The sequence below is a fragment of the Merops nubicus genome, unplaced genomic scaffold (assembly GCF_000691845.1).
Source record: "Merops nubicus isolate BGI_N331 unplaced genomic scaffold, ASM69184v1 scaffold22620, whole genome shotgun sequence".
Taxonomy (NCBI): domain Eukaryota; kingdom Metazoa; phylum Chordata; class Aves; order Coraciiformes; family Meropidae; genus Merops; species Merops nubicus.
In genome coordinates, this window is record NW_008582484.1 from 1 (window position 1) to 21,605 (window position 21,605).

Genomic DNA, 21,605 nt, shown 5'->3' on the forward strand with positions numbered 1-21,605 from the left:
TTTCCCCCCCTGGTTTCATTTGGTAGCAATTTGACTTGGCTGTCAAGGTGAGCCATCTAGGAACCGTGATACAGATACATTGTGCCTAGGACAGTGTTGTCATATCTCTGTTCCACCTTGACAGAATTGGAATGCTCCACCACGCTGCTGAGCTCGGGGATGCTCTCGGCCGTATCCCCGAAACCGTGATAGTGTCCGTAGTGCAGAGTGTCTCCGGGGTCTTCCACCCAGGAGGGCCTGTTGGAGACGCAGCTGCTGGGGCTGCCGTTGAGGTGGAGGGACCCACACATCTCCGTGGGGTTGCCCAGGGGTTTTTCGGGCTCCTCGGGGCCGTTGCTGGCGTGGATTCGATGCCGAGCGGGAGATGTGACTCCGGGAAGGACTCCGTTAGGGGTTAATGTCAAACCCTCCTCAGGCCTGGCATCCATCCCACCGAGCTGCTGGGCGGTGCTGAAATCCAAATGTCCATTGATGGCACATCCATTTGTCAGTGCATTCAATAGGGTGCTACTGCTATTCATATCTGCATTGAGAAATACACCTGTCACCAACAATTGCCAGTAAATGGAAACACAGCAAAACGTCTCCGCTACGCCGAGAGCTGACCACCTCAAATCTACCCAGTCACCCTGAAAATGCAGCTGCCTGGCTACAGGCACTGTGTACACAGGCCTGCATTAAACTTTGCCAAGCCAATGTTTCAGTTGCTCAGGATTTTCTTCCTTTAGCTGCATGAGGTGAAGTGTAGCAGGCGACACTCCGGGCAGTGTTTTGGGAGGTGGAATGAAAAGCATCTGTCCACCTTAACCCCTCTTGGGATGAGAGATTATCTACATACCAGGTATGAGTATCTGTGAGAGGGTGAAGGGTTGGGGGGTTTTAATTTTTCAGCTGTCATTTGTCTGTGGTTCTTTTTTTCTTTTCAGTGGTAACTCTCACAGTACAGTATACACTAAAAGTGGTCAAATAAATGTTCTGTTGGGGTGCTAATATAAAATGTTTCAAAGCTCCTTTATTCAGAAAGTGCTTCAGTTTATCCAGCAGCTTGCTAGATAACATCCTAGGCAGCTGAGTTATAAGTTGCTCATAGCATCTGTACAATCCACATGCAAAATGCCATACAACAGCAACAGCAGAGTGCACAGAACACTGGAAAAAGGATTAGGAGCAGGAAACAAAATTCTAAAACTCGGCATGCAAAACCCACTGACAGCTGTTTTAAAGCAAATTCTCCTTCAAAAGTAGCAATTAGCACAATAGCTTTTATTTCCATAAACAGATCTCAGCAGTATGTCTGAAACTTATTGCAGTGGTACTCAGAGTACTAGCACAGGAGATGGGGGATATATTCTGCCTTAAACATGCCTCCTGGTAAAGGACAGCTCAAATTTACATCTCTGTGGGTAAAGATGAGCAAGGCAAACTGCATGGTGACATTTAAAGAGTCTGCTGTTACTGCTGGCTGCATGCACACACGTTTCTGCACCCATCCATCCATAAACCCACGTGCCAATGAGGATTTCATCTCCTGTGTGCCTCCAACTCAAGCCAGGAAGCTTGAACTGAAGCTGGGGACTTCCCACAGTTGTAGAACACTGAGTTCCTGGTTAAGTGACACGTAATGAGCACCACTGTCTGACAAGGAAGAACCCAAAGTCTTGGTTCTCTGCTAGTCTTTTGCATGTGTTATTTGAAATGTGGGTTATGGGACCGACACTTGGCGTGCAGCGAGACATCCCACCAAGGAATGAGTTGGGTTTGTACCTCCCTGGTTGTGCTAAGAGGAGTCAACTGCATCAGCTGGACTCACTAACCACAAGTTATTATTGAAAACTAAAAACCCAAACCCCTGGAGACGTCCAGGCTAATGTTTCAGTGAGGAAAACACACAGGAGGAATTTCACATCGTGTTTATTCACTGAAAAGTGCAAAATTTTCACTGTTTAAAAAGAAGTCCCTACAGGCTGGCTTTGCCAAGGAAGATTTAATAAATATGGCACTACTGTTAGTTCATATGCAAAAGTAGGTAATGAATAGTTCTAGTAATAATTGTAGAACTTTATTATTTGTTAAAAATTAGCACCTAGAGTCATAGAGTATATTTAGGAAAGACAATCATTTTTCCATAAATAAGAACACTTTCTAATTTTTAAGTACTGATTTTATATATATGTGTGTATATATATATTCCTAATATATTAAAATATCTGTTGATTATAATTCCCTTTGGTGAACCTGCTCTGTGGTACAAAGCACAAACATACTTATCACAGAACAAATGCAAGTCAGAAATGAATTTCTGAATAATGCACTTAGGAAGTCCTTTACCTACAAAGTGCATGGAAAAAGTGGCCCAAGACAGTTTTAATCAAAACCCTCTGCACAACCTGGGCTCACAAAAAAAAAAAAAGCATCTTAAGCAGCCCTTAAAAAAACTTGGAGCATTAATATTCCCTAATACTAGTAATATTTTGACTGTTTCATGAAGATTGGTACAAAACACAATAACTCGATTCCAAGGTACAGTACTTCTAAGTACTAGTTTAAGATCTGTGATGTCCAGTCTTTAATTTCCATTAAAAAAACCCACAGCAGGATCCTGTACTTATGCCACAGTGTCTGAATAAATTCTGAGCACGTGGCACATGCCTATGCCATTTTTTTTTCAGTGTTTGTTGGAGTATTTTGAATACAGCTGCGTTGTAACACACATTATTTTCAAAGTTATATAAGCACTAGGATATGTTTCCCTGTCTAGTCTTATTAAATCTATTTCATGGAAATGAAACCAATAATTTAAATTATTTCTGAATTTTCTTGAACCTGAAATTATAGCCACTGAAAACAAGGCACAAGGTAACACAAGCCTCAGGTTTGAAGTGAACCAGCCATCCTGGATTTCTGTTTATCTGAAATAATCATCCACTGCTCATAAACCTTCTCTTCCACAATTACAATAGATTGTGTGAAACAGCTACTTTTAGATACCTACTAAACCCCCAGCAGAATGGGTGGGACAGCAATACAATAGATTTTCAAGACTAGACAACAATGTGCAAAAATAAAGGACTGGTTTTTAGGCTTAAATTAAAAATAAAATGCGTATTGATTCTTGCAACGACAAGGGGTTTGCATGGCAGAAACAGTGTATATTTCAATTTCTTTTGGTCCAACAGAAGGACTCTCCTGTTGTTTCGTGTCTTCAACCATTTGAGTGTTGTTGTAGCTAACAGGAAACTGTCCACTCCCACCTGATACAACAGCAAACTCTCTATCAACGTGCATATTGTCAGCATCGTCCTCAACGCCTCCGTTCATCATGGGTATTAAGCCATCAAAGCTGTAAGCTGAGAAAAAGAAAAGTTGTGGTTAGTCCCTGCTGCACGCTTCAAAACTCTGCCAAAAACAGATGAGGACTTGGATTATTAAATATAAAAAGCTTTTCACAAAGAAATTGAAATTTGTCTGAAAGCTGACACGTCTGAGATTCCAAATGCAGTGTAAATAAATGCTATCTGCACATTCATTTGAATCCTGCAAAATGGAGGATTACCAGTATACCTATCAGGCTTTGCACCCAAATATCAACCAATTATTAGCCTGACATACTAGTAGATTGAGTAAAGAGCAGTTTAAGTGACTCAGATTTAGGATTTATAGATTTCTAGATATAGATTTGGCCCCTGTCAGCCTGGACTGCTCCCAAGGGGCAGATCCCAGTGACACCAACACCCCTCTCTGGGCAGCCACATGCTCCCAATGCTGCATTATCCAGAGCTGCTTTATCAGGCTGCAGCTCTCACCACCTCAGGCACTACACAAGTTTTCATAAATTGTTTCTCAATAATTGCTCAAGTGTTTCTGGGCTAGAGAGACCCCACAGGGCTTAAAGGAGACCAGGGCCCTTGGATCAGTGGGCTTCAAACCACCCTAAACTAGGAGAAGGCATTTTTTCTAGTTACCTAGGTGTACACCCCCCATGCCCACCTCACAAAGAACACCCCAAAGCAGCTTGTGAGGCTGCCCGTGGTGTGTGGCACATCCAGCAGCACGCTGCCAAACCTGCCCTGCCCAGGGCCACAGGAGACAGGACCAGGGCTGCTGTGAGGGCAGCTCTGGGACCTTGGTCTGCATCACCCTCCACCCACCAGCCCAGGAATGAAATTCCTGGAAAATGGACGTTTTAAAGACAAAATTAAAAGCTATTTGGTGTAAAGGGGCACTGATTGCAGTTCAGCTTCATCTTGGGGACTCATCCCATCTGAAGAGGAGTTATTTGTATGACAGGCTATCGTGCAGCAGTGTTGTTTGGGGCAGGAGGTGTTTTTAAGGCTGTGCAGCCCATGGGAGAGAGGTGTGTGCATGGAAACCACCTCACACCTCAGGAGCTCCCACCCACTGCCCAGTTTGGCTATTCCAAGGCAAAGGGTAGCTCAAGTTTTTCTCTTCTTCCAACTGTGCTTGCTCACCAGAAGCTGGTTTTTTTCAAAGCCCTGATTGTTCTGTTTGGGGTGCAGCCACCAAAACCTGCCTCTTCTCTGCAAACACCACTTCCAAACACAGACTTTGCTCTCTGCAAACATCCGGAATCTCCTGTGCAAACAGTCTTTAAAGGACAATGGATCAGTGGAGCTTTGGTAAGGGTAAAATTACCACAAAATTGGGTTAGTTCTGTAAAAAGTCCAGCTAAGCACCAGGTGACTGTTCACTACTCAGCTCCAGTGCTAACAAATTGCTTGAAGAACAGCAATTCACGCCCATTCCAACAGACTTTCTCAGTTGATCAGTAATTACCAATGCTGGCATCTTCCAGGGCATAGAAGTCAGATTAGAAACTTCAGCTTCTGCAGTTGGGATATTCTCTCTTAAATTACTCTTAAAAAAAACCTTTTGGCTTTGTTTGCAAAGGTCTTAAAGTCATACTGGTAAATTTTGGAAATTTCCTACTCTGCTTCTTTGAAATAGAATCATAGAATTGGTTGGTTGGAAAGGACCTTTAAAATCAAATCCAACCATTGATCCAGCCCTGCCAGGTCACCACTAAACCATCCCCCTCAGCACCACATCCACACTTATTTTAGATACCTCCAGGGATGGTGACTCCACCACTTCCCTGGGCTTGACAACTCACCCTGTGAATAAATATTTCACAATGTCTAATCTAAACCTCCCCTGGTGCGACTTGGTGTTGTCTCCTCTGTAACTGCTTAGATCTCTGATCTAGCTTATCCCCTGGACTAAGTTTATGCTGAAATGCAGTGAAGATGCTGCCATTTCATGGCAACACAGAACAAAAATAGCTATCCAGGGCCATCCCCACATTTTCTCATTCTATGTAGTGACTTCAGGGTGCTATTCCTGTAAAGCAGCCTGGCATTTACCTGCTCACAGGCACTTTTCTCCTGAAACAGCACACCCTGTTTGGGATTTGCTGGGGAGTACCCCACTGGAGGCCCCTGTTCTGGGTATAGTTGGAAAGGTGGCTGGATAGCAAGTACTACAGCAAATACTTCAGTGTGTCAATATTGATTTATCTTGTCCATGTCATGTTTAGAAACATTGGGTGTCAGTTCCTCTCTTGTTATCTGGAACTAAAGCACTGTTTGAGCCCACTCCATTTGGCTCACTGCAAGTTAAAACACTGTAAACTTTTAACTGAAAAAGGCTTCTTCAGTTAAGACCCACAAAATCCCTTTCCTGGTGCTACACAGGAAACAGAAATGAGGTTTGAGTGCAGAATGCTGTGTTCTTTTTAGTAAGAACAAAAAAATCCCTTTGAGGTTGTGCTGTCACATCACTGCTGACAGAGGAAGCAGCAGCTTCCTCAGTGCACGAGGCTGAGCAGTAATCCTCAGGGCTCCTTCTACTCTAACACCCTCTTGCAAGACATCAGCTCCCCTCAGAACACCCTGGAAACTTAAAGTATGGTAACAATGTCACAGACATAATCCCTCTCAATTTGAGAAACCTTTTTGCACTAAATTTCTTCATCTGTCTTATCTAGGGAACGGATTTTGAACTGTGAATTAATCCTGAAGTGGAAAAACCCCATCAGAACATCTGGCATCTTTGTGAATTAACACCACGTTATTTGGCTCTCTTGAAGGAGAAGAAATTGAGGAGGGAGTAGAAGCCAATTTCAGCTCCTACTCCTCCACATATTATTCTTGGCATCATGTAACTTTAGCACTCTCTGGAAATAGAAACTTCTGAACACACCAAGATGATGAGAGGGAAAACTGGGATCTTGTGGCATGGAATAACTGCATTCATCTGCTTCTCGTGGTCTATGAAATTTAGATATGCATGGGAGTTTGTCAATAATAATACTCAACATCCACTCTGGAAGGCTTTAAAATGTTTATTTTCCTTTCTCAGCAACAGCATCACCCCATCCCTTTTACCTCTGGGCTCTCACCTTCTGTTCTAGCCTTCTTCACTCCAGCAGACTCCATATCTTCAAAGGATCTCTTTCGACTTGTCCCACCACTGAATGGATTGGGACCTGCGTTCTGATGAACCCCATTTAAGGTGCCATTGCTATAGAAATGATTCAGGTGACAGTTCTGGAGGTTCAAGAGAAACTGGGCACACTCTTGGAAGCCCTGGGTATGTGCAAGGTCTGCTGCTGTCAGGCCACTGGCATTTCTCAAGCTGTACAACACAAAGAAACTGAATTACACTCATTCATCAGGCCAGCTTGCTGCTGCTGCTGCCCTTACTGACTATCTATCTGTGGGTGATGAGAGAAAACATACACTTAGCAAATCTCCATTAAGAAATTAGTTATCAATCTTAGTTTTATAACTAACTTTTCACACATATATCTGGCTTCTAAGCAAGATTTGGGAGACAATACACTTTAAATTAAAATCAATATACTATGTGCCTTAAAAAAAAAAAAAACCATCTTCCTATTTAAACTTCCCAAAATGCTTTACTCTAAAATAGTCTGAAGTATCTGATCTTTACATAAACTTCAGACTAACTTAAGCCTTGAATTTTCCCATCTTCTGCAGTTTACTCTGCAATCTATTGCTTTAACTTGAGCAAAAGATCAAATACTCAAAACAAACTTAACATGACTTGACAATTGTCCATGGCATTGTGGTTTCTAAAGTAACAACATCATCACTAGTCTTCCTAATGATAAAATATAGACATATATAGAAGAAGATAGATAGGTAAAGATGCTATACTTAAGTTATGCTTTGCTTAGACTTTTTCTTTTTTTCTGGTTTGTTTCTCATTTCAAAGTGTGTGACATCATAAGTGTTGGGACTTGCTTTATTTGAACCAAGACTTTTCCATGCAGGAGGATGGCACTGGGTTTTGAATACTCTAATGACATCAGGCAGCACATTCAGAGGTGCAGGTTTCATTTGAAAGGCTGCTGTACCACGTGCATTTACACAAACATACAGTATGGCTGTGCTTAGAAATACAGGCTAACTTTATAATTAAGTGCATAAAAGAGGAGACAAGAGGGCTAGAAATGACAAACCTAGATTGTGAAGCAAAGGATGCCAATAAATCTTTCCTCAGGTTTTTCCCACCTTTCCAGACAGATCTAAGTAGTCAGAAAACTGAGGTTTTGTTTCTTGGCTTCAGTAGTTTAGACAAGTCCATTACTTAAAAATCCAGAAACAGACCAGCCAACAGAATAAGAAGTCAGAAGATTAATAGACCTGGTTCTGCTGAAACTCAAATGAAGTAGAAAACAACTTGCTGCAGCTCATCCAAAGAAGACAAAGAACAATTTTCAGCTTTACTTCCTAGATCATTGCAACTTCTTTGCTATAAATATGAGACTAAACCAACACTTTAGAAACCATTACAGCGAGACTGAATCCATAAATGGACACAGGTGGATTACACAAAATTCAGAAGTCAAAATACTACCAAATCAAAAAAATCATTAGGCTGGATGAGGGTAATTTCATTTCATACTACAGTATTCTAATTCAGTGTTTACTTGGACTACTTGTGAAAATCCAGAGAACAGCAGCCAAGAGTAGTCTAGAAAGTAAGACTTTAGAAGACTGAAAAGCCTAATTAGTCAAAAGAAATGAAACCTCAAGTAGAGGTATTAGCTTTGAATACCAAAAAGATGGCTGCAAAGAGAATAATCTGCTCTGTGTGCCCAGTGCAGGCAATATATGAATGGCATTAACACAAATAAAGGGTACTTGAAGCTAAAGGGTATTTGCACCATACAGACATAACCAAATACAATGACAACTCAATAGAGAAAATTCAACGTGTCTGTTTTGGTCAAAAACAGCTCAGTTGTCTGAAATAGGTTTTAAATTTGCAAGCCCCAAAAGGACAGTAAAGGAAATATAGACAAGAGCAAATTAAAGTCATGCAAAGATTAAAATGACCAAAATGACATGGTGTGACCACCTGATTTAAGAAAACTTGGAGAAGTGAACTTAGAAAATGTTACTGAATAACTCTGCTTTAAAGAATGTGCTGTAAGACAGGCTACAAGTTGTCATTCCCCAAAGGAATGTCAACCTAAGCTGCCAGAGGCATTTGGAGAGGTACAAACTAAGAGCAAGTGTGTAAGGTTTCATGACCAATCTCTGGGAAACAGAAGTTAAGTTTCCCAGAATCAAAATAAATTATATTTAAGTTAGTGTTTGTCAGATTTTAAAATATAATGACCTTTGATATTTTTAGATCTGCCACCTTTCCCATCTTTTCCTGGACAGCCTACTCTGAGCTGGTAGACAAAGATGTACTTGTTCTACATGAGTATTTTGACAGTACTGAATAGGTTTTCAAGGGACTCAAGCACATTGGACGTAACATTCTTGCTTCTGAGCTTAGGAATGTCTCTCTTGAAACTCTGGGTCTGAATTTAGCCTATCAATTTCAAGAAAACATCAAACGTTCAGAAGCTAGTACTGAAAATGAGAGAAAAAAAATCAAATCAAATCAAAGGAGATTACAGCTTGAGAAAATTACTTTAGAAACTGGCTGTCCAACTGCTAGAAAAGAAAACACAACTGTTAAGTTCTCTCTGCTCGCTCTCAGTGGGAACAGAATTAATATATCTTTTCTATATCCAGTTGCCAATTTCCATTAATTTAATCAAAGCTCAATTATACTAGGCCTTTCAAATCCTTTGACATTTCAGTTAAACTGGCCTGCATTCCAGTGTTTAATGGGAAGGAGAAAAGGAGAAGCTGACAAAATTGGCAGGAACAAGATCTTAAGTCTCTCAAAAACAAGGTAGAAAGACAAAAAAAAAGACCTATTTCTTTAAGCTGATTTTTCTAGCTGTCTCTAGGCAGAAAAAAATCTGTCAGTGGGAATACAAAAAGCAGCAAGAGCTAGCTATGCTGTAGTAGCTCACCATAAAACCCAAGAAAACACAGCTAACTCAATTACCCATATGCTCAAAGTAGGAAAGAGAATATTTCTAACAGGTATCAGGGGTTTTACCAGACTGGAAGAGTTTTACATATTTCCAAGGTATGTAGAAATACTGCCAAAACTGTGAGGATTCTGAGTGTGTAGCAGAAAAACACAGCCCTATACAGTCCTTCTGGAAACCCTTGAGTACTTGAATGAGTTAGAAAGCCAGATCTGCTGGACCCTTCTTTACAAGCACTAAGCTGAACTTGGAGGGGAACTACCCTGTTAGAGCAGCAGCCAAATGGATTGGGAATACATCTGTTACTGAATCCCCACTGTCTGGTCTACTTCAGATGCTGCCCAAGTATGAAAATGCAGCAGCTACCTCAGCTTAGTCCACGAGCTAAGAACCTAAGAGTCATTCTGTATGCAGACTCCATTATTAGACTCAAAGTCGTAATTACTGTATTTAGGTAAATTTTTAATTACTTCAGTTATTAGAGATGTCCCTTGAAAGGTATTTTTTCCAATTTTTCACAGCTGACTATATAAAGAAAAAGGAGGTGATTTGGTAAAGGATATTATATCTGACAGTAACTTCAAGACTTGGGCTATGAAGGAAAAGCAGTGGCAAAAAAAAAAGTAAACTGTTAGACATGGACAGAAATACATCAAAATTTCGTGTCTCTTGAAATAAAAAGCTTTCCACCCATCCAGTTTTGATCTTTTACCCTAAACATCCTGAAATAGAGGAAGCTGCAAAGCTCAGAACACACTGTTGGAAATTAAATCTTCAGGCAGGCTGCCCTTTTGTTACTGCTAACCAGGCAGCAAACACGAGAGCTCTATTTCTGTAACTGCATTACTCAGAATTTAAAAATGAGTACTAAAGTTTCCTGCAGGTTCTGTGGGTGGGTTTTTATTTGGGTTGGGGTGTTTTTTTCCTATTTTTTTTTAATATTATTTTTTATTTTGTTTTTTTCTCCCCAAAGATGCCACACTTAAGGACAAGCTTATGTTCCTTTTCAGAGTTTTTCTGTAAGGTGGGCTACCTAGCTGAAACAAGACTAGGCAAATTATAGGCTATACAGATTGGTATTTTTCAAAGATGATCTTCTGAGGGAAGAAGCTACCAGTAAGGAAGGTATGGAAGGATGGAAGAAAGTCTTATCATAGAAAAGAAAATGAGGCTAAACCTTGAGACACCAAAACCATTTCCTCATTAGCCAGTCTTTCATTAAATAGCACTCAATGACTTGGTGCAGTGTTTTCTAAAGGCTGGCCTAGTTACTGTCAAAACAGACAGCTGTGCTCCAAAGCCTTAAATCCCCTCTCTCCCCAGTAAAAAAGACACAGTGAAAAACTGAAGACATCTCTGAGGGAGGTGAGTCCAGTTCCAGGAGCAGGCAGGAAAACTGAAAAAAAAGACACCAAAACCCAAGCTCTGAAAATACAATTCCCCTTTTGGCACCTGCTCTGGACAGGAACACATCAGGGCTTGACCTGACAAATGGGAGAAAATGTCCTTACTTCACTGTGTGGACTAAATGCACTTTTGGTTAAGTGGTTAGAAATTCAATTCACTCTACACTTCAAAAACACAAACCTTGCACCATTTCCAAAGCATATCAAGTGTTTGAAAAACAACTGAGTCCTTTTAAGCTTCTTTCACTTGACAGTATTTTTATGCTTTATAGTTTATTTATTATTTTCATGTAATTCTTATCACTAGAAACAAATTAGAATCATGAAGAACAAATTAGAACCCACTAGTATCATGAATCATGGTACTATCACCCCCAGCCTTCTTGCAGGCTAAAAATCCAGGAGCTGGGAAGGATGAAGACATCCTGTTTTCCTCAAAGTATGGAAGTATGAGATGCAAACTCCAAAGCTAAAGACGACAGACAAACACAACTGGAAAGAGATGTTTTTGTATTATAAAGTTATTCTAAAATAGAAAAAAAAAAACATGATAAAAAGTCAAGGAAAGTCTGGATATGGATATGTGGGAGCCTGTGATCTTGAATTTCCTTGACTGATTACATTTAATACCTGAATTGTAGTAGTGGCAGATGTTTTATAAATAAACTCAGAATGTGCACTGTTATATATTAAAGCTCTGACTTTTGTGTTTACATTTATTCACACAGCTTCTCCAGTGCAACACATTTTTCTTCTTCCATCAAGCGATGTCCACAGGCAGTCTTCAAAACTGACTAATCTTGGCATGAAGAAGACTTTTTGGGGTTTTTAAATATTTTTCTCCCTTTGGTTGAAATCATCAGAATTCACATTTTAAAGGCCCAGTTCATCTGAGAGTCCTGGTATCAAATTAAAGCAGCTATAAAGAAGACAGATGTTTATGTTTCCTTCTTCTGAAATGTTTTCCAAAATGCTAGCTGTGAATGTGACAGAATTGTTCCAAACCAAAAGAAAGAAATGTTATCTGACCAAACAGGACTGGAGGACAGAAACGTGGAGTTAACTTTCAGTTTAGAGAAGGATGTTTTTATTATTTCAGTCTATCCACAGTTTGTTGCTTTGAGAACTCTGCTAAAGGAAGGAAGCAAGCTGAGGCAAGTTCTCAAAAAAATAAGCAAGACACTTCTACTATGATTAAGTTACTAAGAAAGTAAAAAAATCCAAACAAATAACCCAAAACTACCTTGGTGTAAGAAAGATTCAGGTCAAGATAACTTATAAAATTTACTCTTAGAAGGATCCATAGAAAGATAAAGACTTCTGCTTCTCACAATGACACTGAATTGAGTTTGAAAGAACTTCATTCTAAGTTGTTTCAATTGTTATTTTTTATACTTATTGCAAGAAAAAAGCAAGTACATTTCTATGTGTCTTTAGCACAGAAACACGTTTGAAGCACACTATCATCCACTTATAATGTCACATACCTTGAAAAACAAAACAAACGTTGGCTACAAAAAGTCAACGGTAAATCTTTTTGGAAAAAAAACCATTCACATAGGCAAAAAAACTTTTCCTACAGGTTTCATTTTCAATCGTGATCACATCACCTGCAGCTTACTGTGTTTTTTTTTTTTGGTTAATGCCATGCGACAATCTAAGAAAATAAACCACGGTTTTCGTATAGCAACGTAATATCTGTTAAAAAACACTGAGCTCGACTTATCTATTGTTAGTTTACAAATAAAAATGTAGATAATCGTAAATTAGGGTAAGCAAAGCATGCAAATCTATAGATTCTATATCTGAATTCCTAGATTAGCATTAAAACCAATCACCGCAACAAATACCTCAACAGTATGCCTTGTGTGCAGAAAGGAAGCGATACTGAACATTCAATGCCACAACTGTAAGGTTTTCGGAGAAGCACCTGTGGCAGTTTCAGCAGTTTCTATATGGAATGCTCCCCCTTTCTAGGATTACTTGAAAAAATCAAGTCAATTCGAATTACGTAGCTGTAAAACATTGACATGTGTAGTTTTTACAGTTTCAGAATCTTCTGTTGGATTTAAACGGGCAATGGTGCATAAACAGGAAACTTATATCATAAGGGATCACATATTTGCAGGCAACATCAAGAGTCAAAGTTACATTAACATACATAAAGTGCTGTAGCACGTTATTCAATAGGTAAGCCATTATCATGTGACCACCTTCCCAACAAGATACTAAGCCTTTTATGCCTTTAAAGCATTATTACTTCCATCCTGAAACCAATTTGTCAGTTCTTCACTGAAATTTACATAGAATGGATTAAAATTACCGGTCAACTCATGGCTTCAATTACTTTAAATTTAGTAGGCTGTATCTCAAAAGAATTAGTAACTATTCCTATACAAAAATTAGCAGATACAAGGATTAAAACAAAACAAAAGAAGAAAGAGGGGAAAAAAAAAAAAAGAAAAAGATCAGAACACTACAATGCCCACAGTGAGGAAAAAAAACGTTTCCTATATAAACATCAGTATACTAGTCTAAAATTTCTAAAGCAAAATTATTTTAAAGTACTAAAAGTGTTTTAACCCTTTGGTGTCCAAATATAAAAGTTATGAAATAGTTTTGAACTTTTTTTTTTTTCAGATACCAAGAGAAAAATATTCTTAACTAAACAGACGTGTGTCACTGCTGGGGACAGCTATAAAAATTCATGCTAAAATTACATCCTGGGCATCTACAAAAGCACAAGTTGGTGCCAAGTTTTTATTTCACAACAAAATATGTGGCAGCTGTAATTATTTTAGACATAAAAACAACAGCAGAAGTTCTCACAACACCCTCCAGAAGCAGAACAAGGTGAATACACTGGAAAGAAGGAAGCTCTTCTTTGTGAAGACACTTTTTTTCCCCATCAAAATCAAGGCTACAGATTATGCCACTATAATCAGCTCCTAGATACTTCAATTCATGACTGAGCAAATGCTGGCAGGAAAAGGAATTCATTAACCATAACAGGCAACATCAGAAGTACTACAAGCATCACCACTAGGCAGTGATTTCTTGCTGTATCTATATTCCAACTGATATGCCTTAAGAAAAGCCTCAAACAGTGGACTTTGATTTTTCAGTATCTCTTGTAAAAATGATCCACATTTGCAAGTAAACTTTACAACTCTGCTTTTAAATTAACATCCAATTATGCAAGAAGTGATTCCTAAACACAACTCACAAAAAGAAGGCATGAAAGACTATGGTAACTCTTAGAACAACCATGTGATTGCAACACAGCATAGCAGAACTTCCCTATCAAAATGAAAATCAATATTTCCTAGCTATTAGCAAAAAGAAATTCCAAATAAGCATCTTTTTTGTACAGCAGCCAAGTCCAAAGACAATGTAAGAGTTAGTCAGCCAGCTGTATGGGTACCTACAACCACCACTGCTGCTGCTATCATGTTTCTAGGAACAGACCAAGAGCTGCAGATAAAGTTGCTTAAACTGCAGAAATCATTATGGAAGACTGCTAAGAAAAGGTTCAGGGCAAACTCTGACTTCAAGAGATAAACAGCCTTGTAATGAAGATTCTGCTGAGATGCCTCTAGTAGCAAATAAAATCATAAATCTCCTGAACATGTCAACTGAAAAAACAATGATAGCCTAAAATTAGAAAGCTGCCAAGCATGGAATAAAGTCAGAGAGATTTAGTACAAAAAGCATGGGCAGTAAGACCTTAGGAATAAAATTAAAGAGGTAAATGAATTTTGAAGTACTTTTGTGCCCAAGGGAGGGGAAGGGGGAGAGAAATCAAGAATGAAAAGACTAAAAGGTATTAGATGGATTAATTAATTTTCCTAAAGAGGAACAGAGAGAGAGACTATCAAATGACAGAAAATTTTTGTGTGTCTTCTTTTTTTTTGTGAAAAAACTTGATGCTCTTACTCAAGCAGACAGAAGATCCTTTGAATTCAGAAACTGCTGAAGTGCATAAAACCACTTGAAGTGAGCTCCACATAAGGCTTTTTTAAACTTAAGATTTTCCTCAACGGAAAAGAAAAATTATCTACCACGTGTGAGCAAAAATACAAATAAGGAAACAGAAGCTGAAGCAGAATAGTGACATTTTCCCAAAGCTACAGTGGCCAAACCTCCTCCAGGGTTTGTGAGCAACATCAAGCAAAACACAAATAAGGCAACAGAAGCTGAAGCAGAATAGTGACATTTTCCCAAAGCTACAGTGGCCAAACCTCCTCCAGGGTTTGTTAAGCCTCCAGGCAATGAGGTATGTCTCAATCTGTAGGATGACACACATCAGAAACCTTCTCTGCCCAACTTGAACGTGGTCAGAGCCACAACTGCTTAATGTGTTTTGCTCAGGTTCAAAGGTACTGGGTTGTACTGGAACCAACTTCATTGAAAAGACACAAACTAGACTAGTAAAGAAATTCCAAATGAACACAGAAGTCAGAGCAAATGCCTCACAATTAACAATTCTCTTGTTACATACCCAGTCCACAAGCATCGGCGTGGTCAGGGCTGTGCCACAACTGCTTAACGTGTTTTGCTCAGGTTCAAAGGTTGTACTGGAACCAACTTCATTGAAAAGACACAAACTAGACTAGTAAAGAAATTCCAAATCAACACAGAAGTCAGAGCAAATGCCTCACAATTAACAATTCTCTTGTTACATACCCAGTCCACAAGCATCGGATCAAGCACAGCACCCATCACCACCACAGATGTCTGGACTAACCATCAGAACTCAGAGTGTTCTCTTTGGCAACTTCCACTGCATCCAACTCGTGCTCTGGCCAAGTCCCACTTTGTAACTTGGGTTTCTTCACCTGACTTCATGGCACCCAGGTTTCTGTTGCCAGTAACAACCTCTCTTACAGAAAAGCAAAGCCTACCTGAAGGGAAGCTGCACAGTGAACGTTAGCACAGTAGCATGTAGGAAGGCACATCACTCCCAACAAAAAGTCCTAACATTCCTATCAGAAATCTGTTTTAAAATGTTAAAATCCTCATTTAAAAGTCTTGGCAACACTTCAGTGTTCTTTATCTGTCTCTTTTGGAGCGAAGAGAAGCGGAGAAGCCAGAGCTATAAATCACAAAGGCTGATCAGTAATGAGTAAGCTCCCCTATCAAGCTGACCCATATTCTGGGAACCTCTTTTATGTTCCAGAAAGGTCATAAAATATCATTGCTTTAATGAAGGATTTAACCTTCTTTACAAAAAGTACAACCTCTCACATTCTTCTCTCTTTCTGAACTCAAGTCACTTAACTATTGTTATTCCAGCCCCACTAAGAATAATCCACCCTCAAACTGAACAGGAACCCAGGGGTAAGAGTTTGCCTCAGCTTCCTCTAGTTATTCAAACTCTAAGTGGAAAATGTCCTTTTTCATCCTGTTTTACTCTAAGACTGAGTCTCTCTTCCACTGTGATTTATGGGTTTAACATGCATGTACCTTCTGCTCCAGCACTTCCCAATCTTTCCTTGAGACTAAATCCAAATTACTGCCTTCCTTCATGACCACGACCTCCTACAAACCACTTGAAGTTCTTCTGCAAGGATGACAATCAAGCATGAAACCAAACATGGAAGAAATTAGCAAGCTTTGATTGTAATTAAAACAGATTATATAAAATATACTAATTAACAGATAAGAACTACTCTGCTGAAAAAGCACCTAAATCCTATTCCCAAATGAAAAGCCAGTAAAAACCTGAAGCATTTTCCTCAAGATTAGGTAAATGACTGTAAGAAAGTAGGATGTTGATTCATTTACACTGAATAAATGTGGCCATACAGCTTCTAAAGGAAAAAGTTAACAGAGGATTGGCACCTCACAAGTATGTTAACACCAGAAATGGTCTTCAGTGCAGTAGGAGAAGTTTGGTAATTCAGTCAGCCAGGCAGCTAGGTATGAAAAGCAAGTGTTAAAAATTGGCCAAGATGTTAAGAAATCAGGAAGAAGTCCAGAAGCTAATGAAGGAGATCTCTGAACCCTGGGAACTTTCAAGAACAGGCCATATAAGTGTTCTCTTCAGGCTGAAAAGGAACTGAGAGTTTACAGCACAAAAGGAACAGCTGATTTGTGCAGTATCATGATGAAATCTACACATCACTCTTCTTCTGCCTCTTCACTAAAAGTGAATTTCAGAAAGTCAAGACTTCTCAAAAGCACAGATGCAAAGAACAAAAGCTTGAGATATCATGGGGGTGGTCATGATGTGAAACAAATCACTTCAAACAGAACTTATTACAAGAATCTCACCCAGGGCTGATCCAGCAGCACTAAAAAAATCCCCACTGGACAGATTTCTGCTAGGGAGGATGGAGAGTGGCTGTGAAGAAAAAATTAATGATGCCTTTTTTTTGTTTTTAACAACTCATTGCAGTTTGTGACACACCATGAATTTACAAAGAGTTGAAACCTAAGCCACTATCAAAGAATGAGAATAAAATTTTTGCTAAAGAACTAAACACAAGAAAAGGGACATTTCTGGCATCATAGAAGTGAAGGAGTGAATTTACACACTCGAATGCAAGACAGCTTTAAGGAAAAAGTGGCTGAAGCATTTGCCTAAAACAGCTCAACATCATGACATACATCTGTCATCTCCTAGAAACAGATGCACTGGTGTTTTAATCCCAGCCATGTTTTCTTCCCAAACCTGGAGAGCAGAGTGTAAGAAACCAAAAAGGCAAGGATCTCTTTGGGATCTTGTAGCCCCCCCATCAACACACCCATTTTTCCCAAAGCCTTATGATTTCTAGCATGGAAATAAGAACTTTCCCATGCTACTATTCAAGTATCTTGATCAACAAAGCTCTGAAGCAAGTACCTGTGTTCAGCTGGATGGTGTCACATCCTGTCCACAAGCTACACCCTTCTTTATCCCAGGATAACACAGAATTTGAAACTTCTACCCCAGCTCTAAATGAGGCCAATAAGGAATACACAACTGTTCAAATGACAGTTGCAGAGCAGTTTTTGTTCAGAAATAAGTGGCCGTAATGCACAAGTGAACTGCATGGAAACAGATGTGAGAGAGAAGTGAGTTCAAATCAGTATAATTAACAGCTGCATCTGCTTTATTTTTGTTCAGCAGTGTCCTGTGTTTGTAGCTGAATTTTAGATTTACATGCATGCTGTGATGGGATCTCTGTAACTAGATGAATACACAGCATTTCAAAAAAATAGTGTAAAAGAGCAAAACAAAACATGGCACCAAGAAGGCTTTTTCTCCATTAGGAGCTGTGGACACTTCTTTGTCATCATGATAAATAACACACAATTAACCATACATAAATAGCATAATTATGCTTTTTAGTGAAAATCCAGCACTTATTATGGATACTTTAAAAGGTACTATCCACATTAAAAAGTCAGTTACACAGCAAACCTTTTCACTCATATGAGGACATTGTGACCACCTGCTTCCCCCTCTTCAAGGGTCCATGAATACCATAGTTAGTGGAGCAACCATTTTTATGGCTGTAGGACATACTGTGCACAGAATATGCTTCAGCTAAAATGAGAAGGTAAATACCACAAAAAAAATCAAAATATTTTCACTAGGGTACAAGTATTATTTTTTTTTTTTAATACTATTAAAAATTTACACAGGAATAGAGACCCAAATTCTCTCTCATCAATTAGGAAAACAACACAACATCTTAATGAAATTTAGAGACTGCAACATACTGTATTTCTCTGCAAAAGCAATACACTGACAAGCTTGAAATAAACTACAACAATTCAAGTGAGGCAATTTTATTCAAACTAAAATACTTCCTTTTATCCTTACTGGACTATTGTCAATATTCTTTGGCTTCCAGTATAACCAAAGGAGTGAATAAAGTAGAAATACAGCAAACACTGGTATCAAAGATCACACTTGTCCAAATTACTTCATTTTAACAGCAGGATTTCAATCATCACTCATTAATAAAAAATAAATTTCTGGCAGTATTACACTACTGATTACTAGTGTTAGTGTAATAATGAAATCTTAACATCCCTGTTCTCTAATTTCTATTAAAAATAACTAGGGATGGTGCAGCACTGGACATACACTACAAATAACAGGTATAAGCAGCACATTTGACTATTTTGCAGTCACAAGGGATATCCTCTGTCTCCACCTAACTAGATTTTGATACTGTATGAAGAAGACAAAATTGGATTAGAAGATCTAATCCCCATATAAAAAGGCCAGTACCTACCCTCAGTACAGATCAGCACTTTAGTTCTATAGTGCTTAGTTCTGTATTTAGTAAAAATCTTGCCTTGGTTCTATAGAGTCAATTATAATTTCCATTAATATCTACAAAGTATAATTCAAGGATGTGGATAAAATCCCTCTGCCTTTTCTTCTAACTGAAGCCTTCAACTAAAGGAATGAAAAATTTTGATAGCATCCTGAAAATGTAGATGCTCTGAAATCAGGAAATCAACATAAGCATTAGAGATATGGGGCCACTTTTCAAACCCAGATAACTCAAAATGAAAGTCAAAAGCATATACCTTGATTTGGCCTAATTTAACATACTGAGCCTGGAAACTAGAGTCTATGGCAAAAATCCTCACCCTGGTCAGTCAATAGCTAGCTGCTGCAGGTGACAGGGACAAGTCCTGATCCCCTCTGTGGCTAAATATGGGTTGCTCCACCAGCCTATTGCATTTGCAGCCCTGATTTTACCATTACCTGGAGAGGACCTGATATTTAATTACCTACACAACTTGTGACAAGTCTATCCTACTGAAACACAGAATTCAGAGTTAAAAACCTGAGAATTCAAAATTCCCTATTCACTAAAAGTGCTATAAACCTACACTACTGCTGCTGCAAATAGCTTTGGTCCAAGGCAGATATGACTCTCCATATTTTACAGAGGTGTTTTGCCTATGGCTTGCAAATTCATGTTTAAAAAGGAAAATTTTAGTTCTACAAGTTAAAGTTGCAGCCTCATCTCCAACCTCAGTTACTCAGCTGATTTTTAAAATCTTATAGTTGTAACATCTTCTTGACATCAATCTTAAATCACTCTTTAGTTTTTTTATGCAGTTCCACAACTTCTCTTTTGATTGGATACACAAGATTACATACTAATTGATGATGATAATTAAGGTTTGCTCAATTCCACAGTAAATTTAAATCCAAGTTTATCTTAAGATATCTAAAAGTGAGTGCAAAATGGGAATTTATAAATTTATTTAAGCCTGGCTTCACAAACTGACAAAGACAGCTGTGTAAGTTACTTCAGCACCATTTTCTAGGAAGCAATCTCTTCATATAAAGCAATTTGTTCATCACTATTAACTTAAAAGGTACTGTATTTCCTAAATACTCTACAAAACTACTGGAAAAGTTAATTTTAAGGTAGATTTGTCAGGGCAGCATTACAAAAACAGTAAGATGGAAACCAAAGGGTAAAACAAGAAATTAACTATGTGATTCTTATTTCACTTACAACTCAGAAGCTTCATATTGCAGGTTAACATACAGTAACTAGTTACCATTTAAGATAATAAGGCTAGTTCTAATTAAAATAAATTACTAAAGTATTTACATTATTATAAGCTATAGAGCTTATACTCAACATTTCTAGGTGAAAACTGCATCCATTTTGTCCATGCTGTAAGTTGCAAAAGTTTGTGAGATTTTTCTGAATGTTTTTGCAGTACATAAACCTTTAAAGAAAAAAGTTAACAGGGCAAATACACAATATACTAAAAAAACAGTATTAATCTACCTGCAAAGAGTGTGTGAGATGGTATTTTGCATTTAATGTTGCTTTTGCATTGTTTTCTATATTTATTTACCAGTGCAAAGTGTAAATTTGTTGTAAAAAGTAACTACAGGGTAGATAAAGCATACAATTGGTTGCCATCTAACAGAAGTGTGATAAATAGTTTAATATCTCAGACATAAATTCAATAGTAATGTAGCACACTGGTATCACTTAGGTAAAATAAACTTTATTACTAGACATGCAAAACATCTTGGGCTTCATTACAGTTGAACATGTCTAGCTGTCTTTTGATAGGGTGTCTGTTGGCTTGGCTTTTTTTCCCTGACATTAGTATCTGTGTTTACTGCTCTGAGTTAGTTAGTTCAACACACAACAATCAACAACAACAAAAAAAAAGACCTCACTTACTCTATTTGCGCCCCATGAGCCACAAGGGCACTTATGGAATCCATACTACCAGACCGTGCTGCTTTATGAATAGGAGTTTCACCAACATAATCCTGTAAAGACAAACTACATTTTGTCAAGCATTATCTTTCTAAAAGTCAAAAATCTTATTTTACATTCCTCACTTTAAGGATGAAAGCAGATATACAAAGGCAGCATTCATTAGCTGGCAAGTGGATCAGGTACTTTATTACTATTATTATTTTAATGTTTGCATTAGGATGTTGTGTACATGAGATATTTAGCAAGAAGTAGTGCTAAGGGCATCTACCTCACAAGATAAACCTTATCCAACAACTAGGCAATCAGCAGTCATATGTGGCAAAGCTTAACCCCCCAGCATCCACCACTGTCATAAGTTAGTCTAACACATCTATTTTCTAGCACTTTTGTCTCCCAATATGTTGGACTGTGCAAGCCAGGCCAAACTCAAGCAGCATGGCCAAGCTGGTGGCACTGTCTTGCTCTCAGATCTTGCTGACACACTTGGGCAGGACTGTCCTGCACCACAGATACTCACCAGGTCAGGAGCACGGTGCCTAACTCCACTGTAACATCAGCACGGCCAGCCCTCTCCCCAGACACACACACTGACTCCTGTCCTTA

General features: G+C 38.7%; 1 protein-coding gene across 1 annotated transcript; it reads right to left on the bottom strand.

Moving 5' to 3' along the window:
* Positions 1-6: 6 nt before the first annotated feature.
* Positions 7-21,065, bottom strand: ANKRD10 (ankyrin repeat domain 10; the record flags this gene model as incomplete). The annotated part of the gene is made up of 4 exons (XM_008937866.1): positions 7-523; positions 3,252-3,347; positions 6,419-6,654; positions 20,961-21,065. Coding segments are annotated over 4 exons (904 nt in total), but the record flags the coding sequence as incomplete, so codon positions are not given.
* Positions 21,066-21,605: the final 540 nt, after the last annotated feature.